The sequence below is a fragment of the Capricornis sumatraensis genome, chromosome 2 (genome assembly GCF_032405125.1).
Source record: "Capricornis sumatraensis isolate serow.1 chromosome 2, serow.2, whole genome shotgun sequence".
Lineage (NCBI taxonomy): Eukaryota > Metazoa > Chordata > Mammalia > Artiodactyla > Bovidae > Capricornis > Capricornis sumatraensis.
Window position 1 is genome coordinate 21,483,139 of NC_091070.1, and position 27,088 is coordinate 21,510,226.

Below are 27,088 nucleotides of genomic sequence, written 5' to 3' on the forward strand. Positions count from 1 at the left end.
ACTCTTCAACAATATGGAGGTTAGAGGTGCCCATGCTCAGAAGTGGAAAATCTGAGCATAATTTTACAATCTGCCCTCCATATCCAAGGTTCCCCATCTGTGAATTCAACCAACCTCAGATCCTGTGCTATTTGTTGTTCAGTCACTCATTCGTGTCCGACTCTTTGCGACCCCGTGGACTGCAGCACACTGGGCTTCCCTGTCCTTCACCATCTCCCGGAATTTGCTCTAACACACGTCCATTGACATGTTGGATCGGCGATGCCATCCATCCAACCATCTCATCCTCTGTCGTCCCCTTCTTCTGCCTCCAATCTTTCCCAGCATCAGGGTCTTTTCCAGTGAGTCAGCTCTTCGCATCAGGTGGTCGAAGTGTTGGAGATTCAGCTTCAGCATCAGTCCTTCCTTCTGTACTATTTACTATAGTATTTGTTGTTGTTTAGTCTCTAAGTCATATCCAATTCTTTGCCACCCCATGGACTGCAGCGTGCCAGTCTTCCCTATCCTTTACTGTCTTCCAGAGCTTGTTCAAACTCACGTCCATTGAATCGATGATGCCATCCAATTCTCTTATCCTCTATCATTCCCTTCTCCTTCTGCCCTCACTCTTTCTCAGCATCAAGGTCTTTTCCAATGAGTCTGCTCCTAGTATTTACAACAGAAAAATATCCGTGTATCAGTGGACGAGTGCAGTTCACAGCCACGTTACTCCAGGGTCACCTGTACTGTCATTTCAACCTTTCTGTCTCTTATTCCTCTCCACCCAGTACAGTCAGCCACGCAAACCTCAGATCTCTTAACCTGAACCATCTTGGGCAATGATCTCATTTCTCCTACAACTTCTAATCATCTGACGGCTGATTTTTCCTTCCCTCCCAGGGTGCTTGCAGTGGTCTCCTGGGTGGGTTTCGATTCTGATTCATTGTCCACCAAGTTCTTTTCTAATATACTCAGAGCCTCTCCTGCTCTCCAGAATCCTCTGATGGCTCCCACTTGCCTAAGGGAAAGGGAAAGTTAGTCGCTCAGTCGTGTCTGACTCTTTGCAACCCCATGGACTGCAGCCCACCAGGCTCCCCTGTCCATGGGATTCTCCAGGCAAGAACACTGGAGTGGGTTGCCCTCCAGGGCATCTTCCTAATCCAGGGATCAAATTCATATCTCTTATGTCTCCTGCATTGGCAGGCAGATTCTTTACCACTGAGCCATCAGGGAAGCCCTCTTCCTTCTGTATATATGTATTTAAATTCCCTCTTATGAGGACACCAGTCATACAGGATTATGACTCTAATGACCTCATTTTAACCTAATTACGCTTTTAAAGATGCTGTCTCCAATTTCAGTCACGTTCCAAGATATTTGGAATTAAGACTTCAACATATGCATTTGGTCGGGGGGGGGTGGGGGTGGGTGTTATGAGCAATTCAGTTCATAACACTAAAGATTCTAGTAAATAGTTTTATTTTCTCCAGAAAGGCAGATGGAAATAACAGGCAATGAATATGGTTTATTAGTTCTTAAGCAAAGCTCTTTGGGGAGCTGTGTGTCCCTTCCCAGAAGGCAGATTACTGATTTGTAACAAAGGAAAAGATCAGATACATTTTCATCATTCTTTGAGAATATTTTCTGTGTGCCTCGTTATCAGGCATTTTGCTTTTTTAAGGAATAATGTATTGAAGAGGCAATATATTCACTTGCTACAAAATTCAAAAGCGCAAAAGGTATAGAAAGTGACCCTTCCTCCCAAGTCATTCTCTCTCAAGAGGCACCCAATGTTACCCATATCTGGAGTGATTCTCTGTGCAGAGAAAAGGCTGCACATTGACACATTTAAAAGATCTTTTTTTTTTTTTTTTGGTATACAAATGATAGTGTTCCAGCACCCTCTTCTGTGCCTGTTTTTTTTGTTTTGTTTTGTTTTGTTTACAACAATGTATCCTGAAGAATAGTCCAGAGCTGTTTTATTCTCTTCCCCTGCCTCCCCCACCGTGTTCATTTAATGTTTGATGTATCATATGTATTTAGCCTGTGTTGATGGTCATTTAGGTTATTTTGAAGTTTTGGCTTTATTCAGTTCAGCATCTACCCCCAAAACCAGAGTCTACTTACTTTACTGTTTTATGCTCTCACCTACACCTCTGACTTGACGGGGGGCTGACCCCCATTACCTCTCTCGGAGGAGTTAACTTACAGCTCCAAGTCAATAAAAATTCCTGGGCGTGACAAGAGTGTTTCAACTTAAACCTCTCTGCTGACAGACTAGCTTGTGTGACAACCTCTCGACCATAAACAGCACAGAGAGTTTGGAGTATCTTGAAAGTCTTAATTAGCATAGGGCTTTTCTCATTGTTGAGTCAATGACTACTGCCAGGCCTCCATATCCTTAGGTACCTGGGAATATATTAATCAATGTATTTGGAATATAGAAGAGGAAATATAGTAGTTTTTTATGTTAGCAACACTAGACTTTTTGAGTTAATGAATTTTCTCTTTTGTTTAGATCACTGTACTTTGTTATAAATCACTGTGTCCTTGCTATGCAAAAATGTAACTTTATCACTATCTTAAGACTAAATAGATCTTAAGGGGAACATTGGTGAAGGGTTTTTCATTTGTGGGGCTGATGTTTGCTGCTAAATCTCCATATTCCCTGCCCTTATAATGTATTTAACTAGCATATAGGAGAAATAAGTATTAACCTTTAAGATTAATCATGTTAACCTTAGGTTAAATAAATTCCTTTCTTAGTTGTAACCCACTACACCCTCACCCTATAGGAATGCAACTTTATCTGGTACCTTCAGAGGGTGGCGCCTGGTTTAAGAAAAAACACCATTGGAAAAAATAAGTTTTTTGGTTATCAGAAAGAAAGGATCATAAAATGTCAGGAGGCCTCATGCCCAAAAGATGATGTAAAACCCCTAAGACTTTTTTTTTTTTACGTTTATATGAAGCACCTGATTTTGATAAAGGTCAGGACTGCTGACCCCCACGTGACTTTAAAATTTCCATTTGTCTCTATTTGTAACAAAGGGTATATAAGCAAACCTAAAAAATAAAGAAATGGGATCAGTTTCTGGAAAGACTGATTTCCCTGTGTCATTTCTTTCTTGCTCCCTGTTTTTCTGGCTGAATTCCCATCTGGAGCATGGGTGCTCGCCATGTCTACTTACTTGCCCCGGCTTTTAAGTTCCACGTGAGAAGGAGCCCAAGGAGGGGCACCTTCCGATATTCAAGTGGCGCCGGTAGCCCAACATAGATGGTGCGAATTCCTTGTCTTGGAATTTTATTGGTATCCCACGTAAACCAAGTTATTCAGCCTCTTTTTCTCCACTAATACTTCCTACTACACTATCCGTTTCTAATCTCTCTCTATATCTCTCTATATATCTGTAATTAAATAAGTTTCTTCCTAGGACGCCTATTCCGTCCCTGCTTCGAATTACCCTGGATCCACCGGGGCTAGACCCCAGCAATTTCTCCAAGGAGCCCAGGTTCCTTTTAGTGGCAAACAGTCTTTAAAAGCCAAGATCTAAACTTTAGGTGTGCTCACTGCTGTTGAAGTATCACTGATCCCAAATCCTCTGGAAAGAGCTTGGGAATATCTAGCTTGTGTGTGTGTGTGTATGTGTGTGTGTGTGTGTGTGTACCTGCATACATGCATTAGTTTTTTTTTATGCATTAGTTTATTTATATTTCTGTATTTATATAGATTGAAACCATGAAATCTTACCGTTCCAATCTGACATTGCAGGGTTCATTGTGTTCGTTCTGTTTCCTTTTCTGATTGTGTAATTCTGCCCCCACTTAATGGTATTAGAATTGAATTGTTCAGTAAATAAGGGAAGAGGAACTGCATTGTAATTTGATGGTTGTCGCCTAATTACTCTCCATAGAGAATGTACCAATTTACATTCCCACTAGACATTTTTAAGCTTTCCCTTTTGCCAAACTGATGGGTGAAAAAAATATTACTTCCGATGTTTTAACATGTATCACTCATTATAAGACAGCTTATTTTCCAATGTTTCTAATGAAAAAGAAAGGTGATGAGGAAAAGAGTATTGTAGTTGGATGTAACCACTGTCCCTTAATTCTGCTTTAAGGAAATGACAGGACAAAAACACCTCTTAACATTGAAATGGCTGCCTGGCTGCTGCTGGCAGAAACTTGGTTGCAAGCCCTGGGTGTCCCTTCTGTCCCCAAAGAGCTAGTGAATTGGCCCTGTACTGGAGACTTGGACCCGTTCGTGCTCTCTGAAGACGCCCCCTGCAGGCAGGAGCAGGAGCTGGCAGGTTGGCACCAAGTGCTCTGTTTTTGTAGGAAACAGACTCTGGGACAGGAAGTCTCAGACTCTTGTCTATGGGTATCCTGGATTTCTTTCTTGTGATTAAAGTAATTAATCAACCCAGAGGAGAAAGGCATTTACAATTTTGGCAGATCTTAAGTTTTAGGTTGAAATTGCTCATACTGACCTTTGTAAATTAACCTGCAGAAGTGGCAATTTCAGATGCTTCCTCATCTTCTATGCTGGTGCTTTGCTCCTATAGGTCTCTGTAGCCTAAATAGGCTTTCTATGTGGCTCAGGGGTAAAGAATCTGCCTGCCAATGCGCGAGATACAGGAAACTCGGGTTTGATCCCTGGAGTAGGAAATGGCAATTCATCCCAGTATTCTTGACTGGGAAATTCCATGGACAGAGAAGCCTGGTGGGATGCAGTCCATAGGGTCGCAAAGAGTAGGACATGACTGAATGAGCACACACACGCGCACAGACACAGCCCGAAGGAACCACTTCTGCACACTCCCCACCCTACAGCTCCTTGCTGACTTACTCTCCTACCTAGAGTATTAAAACAAAATTCATCCCTTATGATGTAAAGCAAATGGTACCTTCCCTGGGGAATCTTTGCTTGTCCCCCAAGAAATGAACTCTTTACTCTTCACTCCCCAGGCGCTTTGCGGGTGCTCCAATAGCTTCCTTTAAGTTCTGCCTTAAATTTTAGGCAGCTGTTTAATCTCTTTCTCCCCTATTAGTCTGCAAACTCCTTGAGGACAAAGACTGACTCTTACTCGCTGCTATACTCCTGGGACCTAGATTTTGTGTAAAGCTAACTCCTCTAAAATAAAACAGAAACAAAGAAAGAAAGTGAAAGTGAAGTTGCTCAGTGGTGTCCGACTCTTTGTGACCCCATGAACTGTAGCCTACCAGGCTCCTCTATCCATGGGATTTTCCAGGCAAGAATACTGGAGTGGGTTGCCATTTCCTTCTCCAGGGAATCTTCCCAACCCAGGGATCGAACCTGGGTCTTCCACATTGCAGGCAAATGCTTTACCATCTGAGCCACCAGGGAAGCTTTAAAACAACAACAACAACAACTGTTGAGTAAATTGGCAAATGAATGAATGACCAGAGCAGGAGTGGGAATAGGCATCCCATAAAAGGGCGACAGCACCAAATTCTGTAAAAGTCTTCAGAGCTCCATGTTCAAGGGCTTTGAGACCACCCTAGAAGTCACAGCAGCAGCCCCCATCCTTGGTGTGTTTGTGTGGAGCCAAAGTCCTTCCTTCACACACCCAAGATCACCTCAGATGCTCAGCCCAGGTCAGCAGGCTGAACCCACAAGCATGCTGCCTTTTGCTGGAGGCTGGACAACCCGCTTCCCCAGGGAGCTCCACGGTGGGGAAGTCCACACTTGCAAAGCCTCCGCAGTTTTCTGCCAAGTTGAGAGTCGTCAGCCACCCCAGGTTCGGGAACAGTTCAAGTTACCCCAGATGGGCTGTTCAGGACATTCCTATGTTATGAAATTTCCTTTTCTGGTGGCCCTGGGGCATCATGGGAAATCTGAAATGCCAAACAGCTGTTCACCTCTGGGTGTGGGATGGGACAGTCCCCAAGCCCTGTGATGCTCTCTCTTACCTCCACAGAGCTTAGAGCAACAATCCGGGCCTGTCGTCGTGGGAATGTGCCGTGTCTACCCAGGTACAGATTCATTTCTTGCCTCAGGAACTTCTCTCTCTCTCCCAAACCTGGATGCCTTGGACCTCAAACTTGGACAGTTTTCAATTGATTTTAAAATTCAACTTCATAAATAATGAAACAACTGTAGATCAAAATGCCATTTTCTTTCAACTGGCTTATTTTTTTTTAAAAAAAGGGACTTCCCTGGTGGTCCAGTGGTTAAGAATCCTCCTGCCAATACAAGGGACATGATTTTGACCCCTCATCTGGGAAGATCCAACATTCCTAGGGGCAACTAAACCCCTGAGACGCAACTACTGAGCCCACGTGCCCTAGGGCCCATGCTCCGCAACAGAAATGAGAAGCCGCCGCAATGAGAAGCCTGAGCCCCGCAACTACAGAGTAGCCCCTGCTAGTGGCAACTAGAGAAAGTCCCTGTGCAGCAATGAAGATCCAGTGCAGCCAATAAATTAAAAAACAAAGACAAAATAACCCATGCTGGCTGGTGAGGTTGCTGGGAAAATGAACACTGCCTATGAGATTGTAATTTGGAGTAACTTTCTTCGTGGGCAATTTGAACTGTATCAAAAGCCTCTAAAATGTGCTTCTTCTGATCTTGCAATTCCATTTCCAGCAGTTTATGCCAAAGAAGTAATTTAAAATACTATCAAACCATTGGTTATAAGAATTTAAAAAAATGTTTGACAATCTACAAGTCCAGATTACCAATATGATAAAGTCTATGCAACCGTTAAAAATGGTGTCAATGAAATCTTACGATTAGAACATTGTCAGTAGAAGGTGGAATTATGGGTGATTTTAATTTTCTTCCTAAATTTTCTGAAATGAGTATGTGTTACTTTGGCATATTTAAAGATGTTTTAAGTAGTCTGAGAAAGCCCTGCCCTGGAGATTGTTACTTTTGTCCTTGTCTAGTAGTCTCAGCTTTCCAAATTGGGAAATGGGGGTTCAGTGGCAGGGTAGGAAATTTCTTTTCTCCCCTTCCATCTCCTTTCCAATCTGGGCCAATCAGTTCAAAGACAGCCCTTCCCCCAGCAGTTCTGCAGGTTTTGTGGGCTGTTTCTTTTGTTCCCCTCACCTGTCATCAAGAGAAGGGCTGCCAACCTGTGGCTGACCCCATTTTGACAAAACTCCCTTCCCCAGCATTCCTTACCTGATGGGATATGCTTCTCCCCTATATTCCAAAGAGAGAGATGACTTACCTCTCATTGAAACAAGCGGTCTTGTCTTTCTGGTTTTTTTTTTCTCCTGGAGGAACAACTTTTGCTGCTTGGTGAATTTATTTCTCATCACATTCTGCATAGCTTAAATGCCTCCTCCCTCAACGCCATGAAGGGCACATCCCAATCCTCTGAGACGAGGGTACCTCATTATCTTCATGACAGTATGCCATTTCCCTGCTCTGAAATTAAAGAGTTCTTCCTCTGTCTGAAGCTCACTGCTGAGAACAGAGACTCTGAAAGGCAGTAGGAAGGGGATGAGGGCCTTGAGAGGCAGGCAGAATCTGGTGGGGTGGGAAGTGGGCCGGGGAGGGGATCACTCCTTCAGGGCCATCTGGGTTTGAATTCAATTCTGGCTCCACATTGGGGAAGTCAGTTCACCTCTTTAGGCCTCACTTCCATTCTGTGATTCAGGGCTCTGGGCAGGGAAGCTATTGATACCTGCCATGTAGAGTTGCTGCGTGGGCTCCATGAGCTGGTACAAATGGAACACTTAGAACCCTGCCTGGTGAAGAGTAAGTGCTTTTTAAGGACCAGCCATTACCACCATCAGGCTTCCCTGGCGGCTCAGATGGTGAAGAATCTTCCTGCAATGCAGGAGACCTGAGTTCCATCTCTGGGTTGGGAAGGTCCCCTGGAGAAGGGAATAGCAACCCACTCCAGTCTTCTTGCCGGGAGAATTCCATGGACAGAGGAGCCTAGCGGGCTACAGTCTATGGGGTCGCAAAGAGTTGGACACAACTGAGTGCCTTTCACTTCACTTCCACTATCACCATCACTCTTCAAAGCTGGAACACTTCTCTCTCCACCCCCTTGCAGTTATGGCAGTGTTGCTTGGGCAGAGCCTACTGAAGATGGGTGTTCTGAGCTTGAGACTGGGTGTTGGCACAGATACCCCTAGAATGGTTTTCCACAAAACTGTGTGTAAACACATCCTGACCATTTCCCAGGGGGACAAACCTAAGGGTGGCCTGAATTTTTATCCCAAAGTACCTGGTACATCTTTCTACTCATACCCTTACTACCTGTTGAGTACTGTTGGCCTCTCCTACCTGGCAATGAGCTCTTTTCACCTCTGCACCTTCTGCTCTTTCAGCTCTAGGCTCCAGCACTTCCTCTCCCCCTCAGAGAACGGTGTTGCTGTTCACCTAGCTGCTCAAACTACCTTATTCCCCACAGGACCAACAACTTCTTACATGGCCTCTCTCTTCTGTATGTTTTTATACCCGTAAATTCATTCTTCTTAAGAGACAGAGAAAGCTTCCGAAAACAAAGTGGAGCTAAGTCATTCTATTAATGAAAACCATGAGGGCACTCCCTGTTGCCCTTAGGAAGAAGTGAAACGTCCCAGCGTGGCTGGCGAGGGTTTCCTCCCATTAGCCTCCGCCTGCCTCCTCCAGCAGTCCCTGAGCCCTCTGCCCTCAGCCCCCTGCAGCGGCCCTAGACTCCTTTTGGTTTCTCAAACTGCAAGTGCTTCTCTGTTGCCCACGCAGACGCTGGGTCCTGCCCCTCAGTCTCACTGTTCTGGCTTCTCTCTTCTCAGTTACATGGCATTTCATCCATAAGGTTTTCCTGACTGTCCCCTCAACATAACTTCCGTCACCACAGCCATCACTGGATGCCGCTCTGTCTTCCTTCCTGACATGTCAGGAATTCCATGAAGGCCCCCAACTCACCATCTTGCTCACTGCTGAATCCCGGCCTGGGCACAGTGGTTGGCACGCTGAGAGCTCTAAAAAGAGGACTGGCGTGTTTTCACTTGTGCTTGTGGTCTCCCCTCCTTGTTCCATAGACCACCTCCCTGTCCCGTCTCCTCTTATCAGGCACCTCTCCCCCTCAGAGCTGGTGTTTTCATCCCCTTCATGAGTTTCTGCCCCTGGGAGGGCTTCTGCAAAAACTTTCCGGAAGGATCACATCTCTCACAACTGCCTTCAAAAGAACTTTTTTTTTTATTATTATTTAGAAATGCAGTTATATACAGAGAACAATTAAAAATTAAATTAAACTTTGTACAAATATTAAAATACTATCTTCACACCCACTGCAATGTACAGGATACCAAAAAATATATATATAAAATAAAATAAAGCAAACCCAAACTGAGTGACATCCTGCACAGTCAACGATGCGTGCGTCATGTGAAACCACTGCTGAGACTCCACAGTGGCGTGATGAGCCGCCAGGCCACCCTCAACCCTCTTTTCCCCGCCTGGTGATCCAAGTGCTTTGCCCAGGCGCATCCCCCCAGCTCCTAGCACAGGGCTCAACCTTGGGGTTCTCGTTCAAAATTCTACTAGATTTTCAGCTGGTGGTTAAGAGGGGTTGCTTCCCAGGAAAGCTGAGCCTGCCCTTCCCTCTCCAGGGAACTGGCTACTCTACCACTCGGTCTACAAACCTGCCACACAAAATCCTCTCCGAGCCCCTCACCAGACTCCAGTAACAGGCCTTGTGCTGAAGGCCAGGAGCCCTGGCAGGCTTCAGCAAAGCTCCTGGACTCTGTCCTCAGCAAGCACATCTGCAATGAAGCTGTCAAGCCTGCGTCCTTTCCCTTCTGGGCCCTGTATTTTCAAAGAGCTGGGGCGGGGAGGGGAACCAAACAAACAGGCAAGGATCTAGAAATGTCTGCAGCATTTTCCATTCTCTATGTAGGGATGCTCCCTGGGAACGGAAGCGGCAGTTACGTGGGAAGCAAGTGGTTTGAGCTCCATAGGGGTGGGGAAGGGAAAGGTCGAGTGCTAGGGTTCCTGTGCCACCACTGACTTAGCAGGAAAAGTATACCTTTGTCTGGCCATCAGCTTCTCCATGAAGCTTCACGGCTGGGGGAGGGGAGGAGGCGGCGGGCAGGAAGAATGGGGATGAGACAGGAGTTAAGTGCTGTTCGCAAATGGAGTGTTGGGAGAATGTACGTTGAAATGCCTTATAAAACCAGAAGAACTCATGGCCAGGACTTGGCCCATTTCACAGTTCACACCCAGTGAAATGCGAACACAGCACACAAAACTCAAAAATGGCAAAAGACAGAGCCTACCTGCTGAACTAAGGCATTGAAAAGGTTAGAAATTTTAAGTGATTTTTCACCATATACTGGCCCTTGAAAGTCACTGGAATGTGACTGCAAGTTACCAAGATATAAAACCTGCACTGAGTCAGACTGTGCATGCAAATAAAAAGAAAAAAACGCTTCTTAAAAGTCCTTTGGTGCCGACTGTTCCTCCTGTACAAGTTCTCTGCTGGGCTCCCCTAGAGGTGAGCCCGGGGAAGCCAACCCGGCAGCTTTCCCCACTGCTCCAGGACCCTCTGGTGGCCCCCAACACCACCTTGTCTCTCAGCCAGACCCCACCCCAAGGCTGCCGTGGAGGGCCTGATCCTTCACAAGAAACAAGGGCCAGAAGCTCTAGAAACAGCAGTTTATGGCTGATGTGGGAGACGAGAACTAACTGCCTGCGGGAAGCCGTCAGGGGGTAAGCAGGGAGGTGAGGCTGGCCCGGTACCCACATGCCAGGGGCCTCCAGCAGGCAGGCCTCATCAAAGCCAAGGACAGGGGAGCAGGGGAGGGGAGCCTCCCAACTTTTCTCTCTTCCCTTCCAGGTGGCAAGTCTGGGCTTGCAATCCCCCCAGGGTGGGCGGGCAAGGTGAAAGAAGGGTTCAGAAGGCAGGCTTTTTCATTTTTTTCAAGCGGCAGGCGGATCATCTCTGTGGCTGGATAAGCCACAAACAAAAAGTGCAATCTCATGGGGAAAACCCCCAGAGTACTTCTATAAAAAAGGGTAAGAGCCCTGTTTAAAAAAATATTCTAGACTCGAGTTCAGGTGCTGGAAGATGGGGAAACGAAAGCTGTGGGCTCAGCAGTGAGACTCTGGAGGCACCCCCAAGCACCCCCCCCTCCCCGCACTGGGCCTTGCTCCCTTCTGGAGGAAGACAAGGGTACTGCGGGTGGAGCAGAACCTGTGTGGGCTGAAGTGACTGGGGTCATGGGGACCCTGCCCTCCAGATGGACCCCGGGCCAGCCACAGCTGGCAGGTGCATCTCTGGACACGGCCTCTTTGGAGGCCAAGGGCAGGCCTGCTCCGTTCTGCACTTTCCCTTGGGCACCTCCTCCTTACGGGCCAGGGCTGTGGGTGCCAGGTAGGGAGGAAAGAGAGACGCTCGGCAGGCGCTGCCCTTACCTGAGAGGAAGGAAGACTACAGGGGTGAGAGGCCAGGATGAGCGGGAATAAAGTGCGAGTGTTGAGTGAGGGGGCGGGAGGCTGAGAGAAGGCCCTTCGTGCCCCTCCTCTCCAAGGCCACCGGAGCTACCCTGTTAGGTCAGGAACTGAAAACGCCCTGAGCTCGAGTATTTTCAGGCTCGTGGGGGAGCAGAGGGGCAGCGCTTCAGGAACAAAAGCAACAGCACATCTCGTGAAGAGCAGCAGCCCGGCCGAGGGAGAGGCCCGAGCAAGGGCCCCGGCCACTCCTTCCACAGCAGGGCCCTGGAGCCAGGCTGCTCCCAAACCGTCCCTACCAGTAAGCGCACGTGGCGAGTGGGGGCGTGTGCTGATGCCTCCAGGGGGGTCGTCTGTCAGCTGTGACGGGTGGAAGGCAGCAGGGGAGGGCGGGAGGAGGAGGAGGAGGAGCAGCGGCGAGCAAGCGGCAGCATGCTTCCCGGGCACAGTTACTAAGGCACGTGACTGCGGTGACGAGGACACTCAGGACCGGGCCAGAGCCGCCTGCAGCCATCTGGGGGCTTGGTCGGTGCCCCGCAGGCCCCCTCCCATCACCACGAACCCAGGACAAGGCCACTGGCCCCCAACTGCCAGTGACCAGTGGGGCATCCCACGGCATCTCAGAACTCTCACGTCCCATGGGGGACACCGCCAGCCTTGGCCGGCAAGGAAGCCAGGGCCGCGTGGCGTCACACCCAGGAGGCAGCAGGCACCTTCCCCTTAGGCTCCAGGGAAAGAGAAAAAAAAAAGAGGCCAGGAAGGCCAGATGCTGGAAGTAGGAAGCGAGGACTTGCATATTAGGAAGACAAATCATTAACAGCCACCTTCCTCCCCTCCCTTGGGATCTTCTGGACGCTTCTCAGAAACTCACCAGGGCCAGGAGCCACTACCTCTGAGCTAGACAGCTGGGCGTGAGGATGGCTGCGGGGTGACTTTTCACAGCCTCCATCCTCAGTCGAGGCAGCACGCCACCGCTGTCAGCTAACGGCAGGCCCAGGGCCCCACACTCTGGCCCCAGCTGAAGCCACTTTTGGATCTGCTCCTGCTAAGGGCAAGTGGTGCCAGCCTCCAAAGCAAACGGGCCAGACCCAGGCCTGGCCCCCGTGGGGGGCAGCAGCGCAGCCATGAAGCCCGCGTGACAGGGGAACCGGATGGGGCAGGAGGAAGGCACAAGCAAGCATGGCGTACCCGGGCCACATGAGCCGGGGCTGCCACCCAAGAGCTGGTCGGGGGGACCACAGGGCTCTGGGGAGGGGCGGGTTCAACCCAGCACGCTCAGTTCACGCCCCTGACACAGGTGGGAAGGCTGGGCTGGGCAGAGAGCCGGCTCCTCCAGCCGTCCAGCAGGCAGACGGCGAGACTCTTCCCAGAGTTTCCAGTGAAGTGGGCCTGCGGGCCCTCGGAGGTGCGGAGATACAGACACACAGGTGGGCAGCTCGGGTCTCTGGGCAAGGCGGCTGGAGGACATGGTGCTCAAACGCACAGGAAGAAGAGGAAGGGCAGAGAGGAGAGGAGCCTGTGGCACCCCTCATGCTTCTTTCAACAGTGGGATATCTGCGGGCAGAGGAAGACGGAAAGCAGAGTGGTTACCCGTGTGGGCGACGGCAGCGCAGCTCACCCTGCTGCGGGGGCCCTCTAAACCCCTCACCGCTTCTCCAGGCCTTCCCTGCTCATCTCTCCATCTGTCTGTGTGAGAAAACCTTAACAGTCAGTCCGGTATTCAGACCCTTTCTGGTCCTGCCACCCTGCACCCTCTTCTCTGCTTTGATGCTGATGGTTTAGTCGCTTCTCTTTCTACCCTTATTCTCATCTTAAGAGGCTACTGAGCCCTGGTAAGTCTCACCTTCTTCTTAAAGCCATCCTCCAGCTGTGTGATTCTGAGTAAACCAATCCCCTTCTCTGCGTCTCAAGTCATCTCACACGTCACCTGGGTTAGACTGACATCTGAAGGGCCTGGCTTCCTTCAGAACTATCTGCCCTGGATAACTTGGGCTTAGCCTGCAACCAACTCAATAACCTATGTGTCTGGTTTTGTGCACCCCTCATTCTGACATACCCATTCAACTGACATGAATTTGAGCAAACTCTGGGAGATATGGAAGACAGAGGACCCTGGCGTGCTGTAGTCCATGGGGTGGCAAAGAGTCGGACACGACAGCCACCGAACAACAACATTCTGACATGGACCCTACCATTTAGGTTCCATTTTTTTCCTCAGGTGTATGCCCCATCTTCCCAGCTGACTGACAGTCCATGCATGCAGACAGCATGTTTTGTGGTTCTTTCCATCGCACCTGAAACCTAATCCAACACCAGGCACAAGATGGGCTCTGTCTGAATAATGCTTGTTCAACATGTGGAACAAAGCCAGGGGACAAGGTGAAGGGAGAAGAGCTGGCGCCCCAGGGCTCTTTAGGAAGGACAAGGGCTGAGGTCTACCTCAGTATGTGCAGACACACAGCAGGCACAGCCGGCTACCCTGGGGGCCACTGGCTTTCAACTTTAAATCTGGCCCAAGTATTTAATGGCCCCTTCCTAGCTCTACATCCCACCAAGAAAATAGAGGAGGCATACTGCTGATACTCAGGAAACCCTAAACCTGATCTGCACTTAAAAACTTCCAACTTCTTGGCTCTCAGATATTCTAAACTTTAGACACTAACTGTGCCCAGGACTCGCAGGAAGGAGAGAGCTCTAAAACACTTTTGGCAGAGGGGTTGGTGGGGGCGGGGGGAGCGGGATTGGTGAGCATGGAAGTCCTGACTTTCTAAAGGGACACATCTAGGTTTATTCTGCATCCTGAACCACAGTGGGATTTCATGTAAAGATGGTTTTTAAAGTGACAAGAGTCAATCCCAGTGTCTGACGCTCCAGGCTCCGGTAAAGGCAGAGGTATTGGAGGCAGCAATTTCATCCTCTGACGGCTTTACCACAAAGGCCCCAGAGTTACCTGGGAGGCAGTATGGCACCACAGATTATGATACAGGCTTGGGAGCAGATCCATATGGCTTCAAATCCCAACTCAGCCATTTACCAAGACTTACCCTCTTGGAGCCTCAGCTTCCCTATCTGTAAAAAGGCGTTGGTAAAAATACCTACTTCTCAGGATCACCGTGAGGTCTGACCTGAGGTAGTACAAGAAAACCAAACAGCACAGGAGGTGACAGGCTCCTATTTAAAAGGAAGCAGCAGAATGCTCTGGGAGAGAGACAGGCTCCGGTTTTTCTAAGACTCCACACCTCCTTGTCATTCCTGTCCTTTCATGAACATAAAAATTGTAACAAGAGGACAGGCCCCACTTCTACCTCCAATTGGCTGTCTACCCTTTGACGTAGCATTTCCCTGAGGCCATGAATAGTTTCGGGAGACTCCAAACCTATTAAGACTCACAGACAATATCGAAAAGTCTCCCAATACAGAGCCCAAAGGCCCACCTAGGGTAAAATCCTATTTTGTACGATAATCCCCTAGGTATTATCCTTCTTTGCCCCCAGGCACACCAATGATTAGAAAGGCTCACTGTCCTTCCTCACTCCCAGCAAGGGCCCTGGGCACCGGCACAAACCACCTACCATCTCTGTAGTCCTCTGACGTGAGGCTTTGTATGTCACTGTTCTCTGAATCTGGGGCTTCTTTGTGTGCCACTCGGCTGTTCCCTGAGCCGGCCACCCAGGAAGAGGTGGTCGCCTGGTGCACCATCACAGTCTCTGAGCCCTGAGAGCCCCAGGCTTCACATAGTCCAGACTGGCCTGGGGCCTCTTCCTCACTGCCTGCAGAACAGGCCCCCTGGTCCTGCAGGTGCGGCTCCCTCGGTCCGCTCCTCCCGCTGGGCCCAGACCCTTCTGACAGCACAATCTGCACTCTGGGGTCCGCTGGCGGCACGCAGTGACCAGAACTGCCATATACAGCCTCCTCGTACGACGGGAGCGCAACCTGGACTCCGTCCACCATGATGGAGACCTGGTCCCCGGACACCCCCTGGTCACGCCTGCATCCGGAGAAGAAAAGGACAAAGGAAGAATGAGAATATGCACATGAGTGGGTATCACAATACCAACAACACCAACCATTTCTGAGGGCTTACTATGTACCAGGTACGGCACTAAGGGCTTTATACACTTCATCCTACCACATCCTCACCTGAGTCCTTCACCAAGAATGGGGATGAAGCTCCGGGGAGTTACGTAACCTGCCCAGGCACACAGTTGGTAAAGGAGAAACTAGGATGTGCATCCATTCTACCTGCTTCCAGAGACTATGTTACTAACCTCTGGGTATACAGGCGCCTGGCCCTCTGGTCCTGTGCAAAACCTAGGAAGCTCGAGACTCAGAAATAAAGCCACTGGCTCAGCACAGCTAAGCCAGGAAAGTGGAAGAACAGTGGCTGCACGTACCTGTGGACATACCCTGCCTGTACACTTCCAGTGGGCATACCGTATGGCATGTACATTCGTTGTTTAGTTGCTATGTCATCCCTGACCCTTTTGTGACCCCATGGACTGTAGTCCACCAGTCTCCTCTGTCCATGGGATTTCCCAGGCAAGAACACTGGACTGGGTTGCCATTTCCCCTCTAGGATCTTCTCAACCCAGGGATTGAATCTGCATCTCCTGCATTGGCAAGTGGAGTCCACTGCTGAGCCACCAGAGAAGCAAATCACATCTCCATAAAGCTCCTTTTTAAAAGAGGAGAAGGTAAAGAAACACCGTGATCTTGAAATGGGACACTGGACTCAAAAACTGAAGGAAGAATTCTGTTCTTTTGACTCAAGTCACTTTACTTGCCTTTTCTTTATTTTTTTAATTTTGTAAACTTAAAAAAAAAAAAAAACCTGTGGATTATAACACAAATGTCAGACAAACACAGAAAAATGTATTTATTCCAAAGGTAATACTAGTGTATAGGCTTCCCTAGCGGCTCAGCAGTAAAGAATCTGCTTGCAATGAAGGAGATGCAGAGAAGCAGATTCGATCCCTAGGTCAGGAAGATCCCCTGGAGAAGGAAATGGTAAATTACTCCAGTAATCTTGCCTGGAAAATCCCACAGACAGAGGAGCCTGGTGGTCCAGGAGGTCGCGAAGAGTCCGTCATGATTGAGCGACTAAACAGCAATAATGCTAATGTGTAACCTCTATCTGGGTCAAGAAATTGAGCCCTGCCAACACCCAAGCCCCAGCGACCCATGACCATTCCTGTCATCTAAAATCATTCCTTTGACTTTTATTTTAGTAACTTTAATGCCTAAGCATGAATTCTTCAACATCATTTAGTTTTGAGATTTTGCGACCTTTTATGAATGAGATAGATAATAAATGTGTGTGTTTGTGTGTTAATAGGTGTGTGTGGTTTTATATTTTATTCAACATTATGTTTGGGAGATTTAGCTGTGCAAATACCTCTTTTTCTGGATCACTTTTATACACAGGCTCCAGCCCCAAACCAAATAAATCCAGATGGAGGCCCAGGTGCTGGCGCCTGTGTTTAGTTCCCCAATGGAGCCTCTCTGTGCATCCAGGAGTGGGGACCAGGGAGAGAGGGCAGCGGCTTGCAAACATGAGCCTGCCCCAGAATCGCCTGGAGTGCTGATGAAAGGCAGAGTCTTTCATTCTGTCAGTCTGGGTGGGGCCTGGAAATCTGCATTCCTAACAGGTTCCCAGGTGATGCTGCTGCTGCCGGGACCACATGTGAGAACCACTGACATAGTGGAAATAACATGGCACTGGAGTGGGACAGACTGGGGTTTAAATCTCAGCTCTGTCGTCACCTAGAGCAGTGGCACCCAACCTTTTTGGCAACAGAAACTGATGTCGTGGAAGATAATTTTCCACAGACAGGGGTGTGTCGGGGGTGGTCTGGGGAAGATGCAAGTGCATTACTTTTACTGTGCACCTTATCTCTAATCTAACACTGCCATTGACCTGACAGGAGCTACTGGTCTGCGGCCCAGAGGCGGGGGCCGGGGCGGGGCGGTTCCCCTGACCTAGAGGGATGATCCTCCCTCACTTTACCTCTCTGAGCCTCAGTTTCCTAATCTGCAATGATCCTGTGAGGATGACGATGATGGATGTTAAGCAAAAGCACACTACCTGGTACACCTGGAAGTTTAACACACACAGGGCCCTCCCCTTTCCCTGGGCACACACGGACCAGCAGAGGCCAGCAAGCCCACCAGCACCCCTCTGCCAGTCCAGGGCCAGCCCCCCACAGTGATGCCTGCTGCCACCGCCACTGGGCTCACCGGCTGTGATGGAAAGACTTCAGCTTCGGCTGCAGCAGCACAAACAGCACCACAAGGAGGAGAATGAGCGCCACGGAGCTGGCAGTGGAGGCCACAATGGACAGCGTGGGGACCCCGAGAGACGTGTGGGTGTCTTTGTCTATGGAAACAAGCCATCATCAGCGGTGTTTTGTACCCAGACACATGGAACGTGAGCCCCACTGCTGACCTTCAAAGGCCGCCCGCATGGTGCCCCGGTGAGACATGCCAGGTATGGCCAGTGTCGCTCTGGGAGCAACGGTGCGGAGCCAAACGGCTTTTACGTCAAGGAAAATGGACATTTCCCTATTCTGTTCCTGAAACTAAAACTCCCTTCACCTTGGACTGCTGAGGACCATCTAACACCTAAATTCACTTACCCCTAGAGATCTTACCTTTATAAACCCAAGCTGATCCTGTCCTCAACAGCAGGTTGAAAGACATGAGCCATTCAAATGCACACATCTTTCCACCATCTAAAGTCCCACCCATGTGGCAGGAAACTTTATAAAAACAGGGCTGTAATAACCCTCTGTTCTAAGGTCCTGCATCTTTAGCTGAATATCTAAAGCCGGTCCCCATCCTTCTCCGGGGTGTCACGGTCCTGAAACTGGGGTAAAAAGCCCAGGGATGGCTGCATGACACACACTTTCCTCAGGACACTGGACCTCATGTCATGTACGACAGGAGGAGGCTGAGGGGGAGCGCGCATCTACCCAGCTGGACTGCGGCTCCGTAACTAAACAGCGCCCTTCCATTCAGGGAAAAAAAATATACCACAGACACTACAGAAGGTGCCCACATTGTGCCGTGTGTCAGCAGAACACGGTCAGAGGTCACTGGCCCTGGGCTAGAGCATCAAAGGGACTTTGCATAGCACAGCAGCCGCCTCAGTGGCTCGGCTGAAACGCCGCAGGACATGCATCAGCGATCCAAATGTATAACCGAGACATGAAACCCCAGAGGAGGGGAGGCTGCAGGGCGTCAGAGGGGCCACACTGCCCCCCACAGCACAGGGCCCTCTGGAGTGAGTGCACGTCACTTCCCGGGAGCTGGAAGGGAAGCAGGAGCCCGGCACCAAGTACCCAACTCTCGCCTGCCAAACTGACCCTCGTTGAGATGGCAGCTGATCTCCATGGCTGGTTTCCACTCGCCGTTCTTACACGTCAGGTATTTGTAGTCGCCCTTCAGCATGTAGCCTTCGGCACACAGGTACTCGATGACGCTGCCGGAGTTCAGGGGGTCTCTGCAGGGCCGGGGGTGGCAGATGTAGCCGCCATTCTCTGGCTCTGGTGGCAGGGAACACACTGCAGAGATGGAGAGAGAGGAGGTACCTTGGTGAGGTTTTCCAGCGGGAGTGCCCTTGGCAACACGGACAGGGGCAGTGCTGAAGGTCTCGGCAGGAAACACCTCAGGAGCAGAGCGCCAGCCCCTTGGAAAGGCTGCTGCCAAACGCTGGAAGCTCAGGTTGCCAAAGACAGAAGGAGGCGCCCTGGCAACAGGGGAAGCCGGGCTCCCAACACCACGTCCCCCTGCCCTCCCCCTCCCTACTGCCTGCAGAGAACCACATCCTTCACTCAACAGTAGACTGACCAAGCCAGATTCACAGAAACCTAGTGTGTAATATGGTTTTAATAAAACCTACTGGAACACAATGAAACCAAGTGACAGGTGGTAAAACACCAGTAACCTGTACGGGGCAAAGCTAGCCTTGTTTCCAGATCAGGATCAGAAAGGACTCCTTTGTGTGATAAAATGTGCCTTCTCAGCTCCAGAGGGGATTTCTGATGCGTTTCCTGGGAGGCTTCCCAAGCCCCCGGCACCATGCATTCCCTGACCTGCGTGGTCACTGGCATCACTCAACTCCACCCTACAGTAAAGCCTGTATTTTTCATTGAGGTAGGTCTGCTCAGTTTTAAAGGCACCTTCATTCATCTCCTATCCTATTTATTTGTCCTGACAACTCTGCAGAGTAGTTATCATGCCTCCCCTTTGACGATGAGGACACTGCTCCACAAAAGTTAAATGACTTTGAGCCAAGTGTAAGGCAGAGAGAGCCAAGGGCAGACCGGGGAACAGAGCTGGGTCTCCTGATTCAAAACCTGTGCCCTTCCCACCAGCAGACACTGCTTCCACCCCAGGAGTGAGCGGCCCTTTAAGGACTGTGTATGTCAAGGTTACCGACCCTCTCAACAGGGGAGATGGTAAACGGTACCTAAGTGCGGGACACTGCAGAACCTAAGTCGCCAGGCAATAGATCAAGGGGTGTGCCTCGCAAAAACAGGAAGGGGACAACAGGGGCACTCAGGGATCACCGTTGGGAAGAAGATATGCTGGCAGGGGGCCAGGCACCCACAAACTTCAGCTTAGCCCAAGGTTTTACTGACAAATACCCTGTCCCCAGCAAGATATCACAAGGACATCAATATGAAAGTAAGAACCGCTGGGTTCCTGTCTTTCACTTCCTCCAACAGACCGAGTTTCTGACTGTCTGAGGTAAGCTGCTCTCCCTTCACAGGCCTGCCCACCACCCTCACCAAACACCACTTCCCTTCACCTGCAACCTGCTCTTATGTAAGATGACTGCCAACCAGGAGAGGGGGGATATGAAGTAAAAAAAAGAGATGATGGTTCCCTCCTCTCAGGCTACTTATCACTGAGATTCAGAGAAAAGACTCCATTACTTAACCTATTAAAATAATGAGGCAGGTCCACAGGTATCAAAGAAATCTGAACGTCCTCTATGAAACTAGTAGATGAACCCAAATAAACCCACTCAGCACCCTCTGAGGACACACCGTCGTCTCTAGACTCTTCCCACGCCACCCACCTAGCCCAAAGGCTAGAACAGGAGGGAGACACAGGCATCACACCTCTCCTGGTGCCTCTCTAAACTCTGGCCAAGTTGCTCAAAGAGCTGGCCAGCTGGATTGCCAAAGGAAGCTCAGCAAACCGCTTTACCTTGTATACTCTCCCTCTTTTGTTCAGGGCAACAAGCCTGCCAGAGATCACCTGGCTCTCTGCAGATTGTGTCTAATTGGTTCATTTCCTCAGTGTAATTAATGCTGAGCATCTGACAGCAGCTCCCAAAAGCAGGCAGGACTCACACAGGTCCAGTGTGCGGGGGAGGACAGTCCCAGGGGAAGGGCTGCTGATTCTCAAGTCATTCCAGCTCTGCTGCGCACTGCTGCCCAAAAAGCCCACATCGTCATGGAATCCCTGAGAGGGCCCTGGACATCACCCGGCACTCATTATATCACTACAAAAAGTGAGGTCTACAAAGACGCTACTTACAATTCATTTTGATTCACTAATATTTACTGATGACTGGGCAGGGATCACTGTGCTATGCTCTGAAAAAGGATAAAAAGATAAGCACTTCAGGCACATGTGTGCTCAGCTACTCAGTTGTATCTGACTTCTGGCGACCCCATGACTGTAGCCCACCTGGCTCCTCTGTCCATGGGATTCTCCAGGTAAGCATAACTGGCATGGGTTGCCATGCCCTCCTCCAGGGGATCTTCCCAACCCAGGGATCAAGTCTGTGTCTCCTGCATTGCAGGCAGATTCTTTACCACTCAGCCATCAGGGAAGCCCAAGCACTTCCGGTACTTGTAGCCAAACAGGGGTATGACAAATAAGTCCACATGTGTATTTCAAAAGCTTCTTTCTTCATGGCTTCTGAGTCGTGACACATTTTGGAGAATATGTTTAGGACACTTTTCTAAACATACTCTCCAATATTTTCTTCTCAAGTTTTACACACTGGGTCTTTGTTATGTAAATAATACATTCGGAAGGGGAAAAAAAAATCATAGGAAATATATACCTGGAAAAAAATTCAAAAAGTAAGAGGGTGAACACAGAAAAGCAAGCCCTCTTTCCCAGTCACTCAGTGCTTCTCCCCAGAGATACTCCACACAGATTTCACCCTATACATGTCAAATAACGGGATTAGTGCTGCAAGAGGGGGAGTTCAGAGCAGGAGAGATCAACCTTGTGTGGGGAAGGCCAGGAGTGGCTACTGGAAGAAGCGGCATTTTCAATGGGGCTTGATTTCAGCAGGAAAGGAGGTGGCGGTTTGAATCGAATGCTCCAAAGTAGCAAAGTGTAGATTAAGCCCAGAGAACATCAGGTAGCCTAGGTTAGCCTGACTGCATAAAAAAATTTGTCCAAATAAATAAATAAATAAAATAATGATAATAGTAGTAGTAGAAGTAATAATATTGTAAAGAAACCATCTTGCAGAGGAGCCCTGGCTGCAACAGGAGGTGTTCATACCACATTCAGTGGGTGAAATCACAAGAGGAGCGGACTTTGATGTAAGACGAAGTGAGGAGGAGAAAACCTCTGGAGAAGGCCAGCAGTCGAGCCACCCTCACATGGGGAAATAAACTGGATTAAAACGTTCCATGAGGATCATATGAAAGAAACAAACTAGGGTACAGCAGACTCAGCATCACGAAGGGACTGCCCCAAGTCAAAGGAAGAAATAAGGAGGTCTCAGAAGGAAAAACCAGAAAAAAGGCAGGATTGTTTTAAGATGCCAAGAACATAAGGAAATAATACGGCCCTCCCGCCCAATCAGAAAGCAGAGTGGGAGCGCCTTGGCAGGAGGACCCTTAGCGACGCCTGGGCGTCAAAGGACCGGGAAGAACATGAGGAGGAGCAAATAAATCACTCGGTGGCTTCCGGGAGCCACTGTTCTGGGCAAGAGGCTGACTTAATCTGTGCATCAGGCTTGCTCTCTCTGACAGCCCCAGGTCCGCAGAGGGAGTTTCAAGATCTGTTCTTAGCCCCAAGAAGACAATGAACTCATCTGATTTGGCAAAGCTGCATAATTTTAAAAAGAAGAGGGAGAAAGCCAGAAGATGGAAATTTTACAGGAAAAAAAAATCAATTAGCTCTCTTTAGCTTCCTTCTCTGCTTCCCATTATCTCTTACAGCCACTTTTTTTGGCCTCCCATGAGCGCAGGAATCAGCGAGGTAATTCTTCAGGGGGCCTGTGGAGTGCCCAGGGCACAGCTGTCACGAAGCAGGAGACATAAGACCAGATGGGGAGGGAGCAGACGGAGGGGAGGCAGAATGATCTGGCTGGTACTCCTAGCCCTGAGCCTAAACTAAGAGCAGAAATCAGTAAGAACCCCCAATCAGCCCTCAGATAATGTGATTTTCTTCTGCTGTTCTGGGGACCAGACTTTTAAGAGGAAGAGACCAATCAGAGACAAACAAATTCTAAGATTCCATAACAAACGAATTAAAACAAGCTCCAGGAATGGCCTTGGAGTCAAAGTGTCCAGTTTAACACACTGAGCGCCTTTTAAAATGAGGTGTGGAGGGCAGGGACGGTGATCAGCTTGAGGAAGGGAAGCAGAATGCAAATACCGAGTGCAGGTAAAAAGACTCAACAGAAGAGGCTTCTGTCTGATGTCAGTCATCAAGGAAACCCTAAACTCCCACACACTAATATGTGTAAAATAGATAATGAGAACCCGCTGCACAGCACAGGGAACTCTACTCAATGCTCTGTATGACCTAAATGGGAAGGAAATTCAAAAAAGAGGGGATATGTGTATACATATAGTTGATTCGCTTCACTGTACAGCAGAAACCCAACATTGTAAAGCAACTATACCCCAACAAAACACAAAACAATACCCCCCACCAACTCCTTCACGGGGTGCGTGCATGCCAAGTTGCTTCAGTCGTGTCTGATTCTTTTGCGACTTTTAAGTGCCTGTGCTTAAGAAACTGTGTTAGTGTTCACTTGCAGGTTTGAAATAATGTCGTTTTACACTAAAACCAGTGTAGTGGCATTTAGAACACGATTGGGCACAGAGAAATAGGTGCTTAGTGAAGGTGCTGCAAGAAAGGGTGGTCAGAGAAAACTTTCCTGGGAATTCAGAGGAGAAGAAAGTGGTTCCCCCAAACCCAGCACATCAACACAGCAGCTGTGGTCACCAGGGGACACAGCTGAGGCGGTTTCACACGTGTCCCTGTGTGGCTGTAACTCCGTCAAACAATCAGAGCGCCCCTCCTCCTAAGATGCTCTAGCAGGGCCACAGAGCTAAGCGTGACAGGACCAAAGCCTCAGAAAGATTACAATCGACAGGACACAGACATGCAGGGCTCACTCTCGTGTAAATGAAAAAAGCAAAGTACTCAAAGCTGAGCTCTTCTATTGACCCTGGGTGTCCTTCTGAGCAGGGACATCTTTTCTGTTCATCTGAGAACTGCTGGCAACCAGAGGAAGGGAAGGTGAGGGCCCAGGCAAAGAGAAGCAGGTGCAAGAAAACAGAAAGGGGAGGAAGGAATGGATGGGAAGCAAACACCGAGCACAATACTGTCCCCCAGAAATGATGCTGCCACAGAGGTGCTTTTAGATTTATCTTAGTCCCATTAATCTTAATGATATATTTTATTTAACCAATATATGCAAAATACACATCTGATATCTCAACACATAATATAAAAATTTATTAATGAGATATTTGATAATATTCTTTTCTACACTTCTGGCACATTTCAGGTCAGACAAATTGCATTTCAAGTTCTCAACAGTCACTCAAGGCTAGTGGCCACTGTACTGATGGCACAGATGATGGGGGTCTGAGAACAGAAGGAAGGGTTCAGACCACACCACTAGGTGTGAGACAGGAGGGTAAACAGCAGATGAAGATGCCATGGAGCACACAGGGTACCTTCAGGTTGTTCTTTAAAGCACTGTTTACGTGCTTGCTTTCAAAACCCTTTCTCAATACACGAAGGTTTAATTTCTATTTCTAGCCCTCAAGGCTTTGTTAGGAATAGAGAGAGCCAGAGAAAAAGCAAGGCAAAAACAGGGAGTGGGGGTGGGGAAAGGGATTCAAATGTGCAAATTTCTTTTTGGATGTAAGACTAGGAAAATAATAATTACTGCAAAAAGCCTTATTACCTGTGCCAGGCACTCTTCTGAGCTCTCTCTTTACACGAAGCAGGTACTATATTTTTTTCCATTTTACTGATTAAAAACAATGAGGCTTAATTTTTTTTTCCATTTTACAGATTAAAAACAATGAGCCTTAGCTGAGTTGAATAATTTCCTCCAAGCCGCTCATCTCTAAATGACTCAACAGGTGCTTGGCTCCTGAGCTGCAGGCTTGACCGAGAAGTCCAGGCAGACGTGCAGAGGAGGCAAGGGTACCAGTCCATCCCCCGATGGGCCAGGCCTGGGCCTCCGGCGCATCTCGCTGCTCTGGGAAAGGTGTGAGCTCACTAGTTCAACAGGGAGGTGATTCTCCTCAAGAAAGCCTCTCAAGGAAGTTGGAACTGGGTATTACAGATAAATGCAAGGGGCTGGGGTGGGGGTGGGGGTAGTGGGTAGGTTACCACATCTCACTGTGGTATAAAGGTTTCTTCTAAGGCCTCCCTTAGAAATCTCAGTAATAACAGCTCCTATTCACGGCTGCTGCTGCTAAGTCACGTCAGTCGTGTCCGACTCTGTGCAACCCCATAGACAATAGCCCCCCAGGCTCCCCCGTCCCTGGGATTCTCCAGGCAAGAACACTGGAGTGGGTTGCCATTTCCTTCTCCAATGCATGAAAGTGAAAAGTCAAAGTGAAGTCGCTCACTCGTGTCCGACTCTTAGCAACCCCATGGACTGCAGCCTACCAGGCTCCTCCATCCATGGGATTTCCCAGGCAAGAGTGCTGGAGTGGGGTGCCATTGACTTTTCCTCCTATCCACTGACCACCTACTATATGCCAAGTATCAGTCTAAGCACTTTACATGTCTTAACACATTCAAATTTCACAAAAATCCTGTAAGAAACATATTGTTATAACATTATACAGATAAGCAAACGGAGTGAGAGAGGTTAAAAAACTTGGTCACGTCACCCGGCAAGTAAAGACCTGAACCCAGGAAGGCTGGCTTCCGCTCCATGGCACTGGGCAGTAACAAGGGTTCTGTGCCCAGCTTCTCCCCTCACAGCCCACCTGACAAAGTGAGCCCCAAGGAGGGGAGCCCAGTGACAAAGGCGATCTGGGTGCTGCCTGTGGACACTGGTCTCTCCTGGCCTCAATTTCCATACATGAAGGCGCTGAACCAGAAGGCCTCTGAGGTCTTGTCTGCCATTTGCAAACCTGCATCAAGTTGGGTGGATGGCCAGCCTCACCACACCCTGAGATTCCTCTCCAGTTAGTCCTGCAGCCACTCCAGTTCTGAACTGAGCACCGTGTGGGAGGCGTGAGGAGAAGCGTCCTATCTGTGCCTATCATGGCGCCTGCAGCCATGTCAGGGCAGAGTCCCACCTCGGGCGCACGGCGGGAGTGGAGAACCAGGCCAGAGGAGGTTGTCTGCTCCAGAGAGAACCAGGGGCTGCTTCTGCCCATTGCTTTCCCCTGCGCTCTGCTTTCCTGACCCCCTAGTCAAACAGTCACCAGTCTAAAACAGGCAGCATGCGGAGAGAGGGAAGAGACGATTTCTCATGCCATTTGCAACCTTCCTCTCCTCTGAGACAAACCTTCCCAGCGGTCAGACAGGAAGCCCATTGTCCAGCCAGGATCCCTTTTCTCATGAGAACTTCCCACACACGGGGGACGGCCAGCTGCGGGTGCTCCGGCCTTTCCCAGGGTGTGGTCCCAGAGCAAGGGGGGCTGAGCAGCAGCAGAAGCCACCGTGGCTCCGGCTGCCCTCTCACAGGGGCCCGGCCCAAGCCCCGCTCCAGGGGACTGACAGGCTCACAAGCAGGTCCAGCTTCAGAGGCTGTCCCTCCTGTTTCAGGCCTGCATCTTTCACTCCCCTCACCTCACAGGAGAGGGGACATGCCAGCCGGCAGGTCAGAGCCAACAAGAAGAACATTTTCTTTATGGCACCTTGCCCCAAACATGAAAGCTCTTGTCGTCTGAGAGCGGCCATCAGTGTCATTCTGAAAGAAGTGGTGCTGTTCCTTGGCCTGGAAACCCTGACCTGAAAGTACACAGGGTCAGCTGGAGCCCCAACCAACTTTCATGACTCAGTTCCCAGGTCGCCTGCCCCAGGACACCGTCCCAAAGAGAACTAAGCGGCATGGGGCAGAGCCTATCCCCAGGCCTACAGTGAGAGCAGCCGGGTGAGCTGGGACAGTTCCCCACTGCGTGGGCTTGGGCAGGTCTTCTTATTCCCCAGTTCCCTCAGCTGTAAGAGGGGGACAGTAGAGGTGTGTACCTCACGGGTGCTGTGCAGATTCATCACGATCACGCCTCACACACCAAGCAGTCAATAAACAGCAGCTCTGTCAACCCTCCTCTCTTCTCCAAACATCCTCCTGCCTCCCCATAAAGCACTGGCTCTACTGCTGTTTCTGCAATTATTTTCTCACAGGTTGGTCCATCCCCACCTCTCCACTAACCCACCCACATACCCAGGCTGTGGGGCAAGCATTTGTTCTGCTTCTTGTAGTTCCAGGTCTTG

The 27,088-nt window shown here is 49.4% G+C and overlaps 1 protein-coding gene across 1 annotated transcript in view; it reads right to left on the reverse strand.

Annotated features, from left to right (window-relative positions):
- Window positions 1–9,181: 9,181 nt before the first annotated feature.
- The window catches only part of SUSD6 (sushi domain containing 6), a 58,151-nt gene continuing 40,244 nt past the window's right edge, over window positions 9,182–27,088 (reverse strand). The window contains exons 3-6 of the mRNA XM_068964263.1: window positions 18,766–18,963; window positions 17,639–17,777; window positions 14,974–15,389; window positions 9,182–12,955 (exon numbers count right to left, since the gene is read on the reverse strand). Of these exons, the coding sequence (XP_068820364.1) occupies window positions 12,930–12,955; window positions 14,974–15,389; window positions 17,639–17,777; window positions 18,766–18,963 (779 nt within the window). The 3' untranslated portion in view covers window positions 9,182–12,929. The remainder of the gene's footprint in view (window positions 12,956–14,973; window positions 15,390–17,638; window positions 17,778–18,765; window positions 18,964–27,088) is intronic.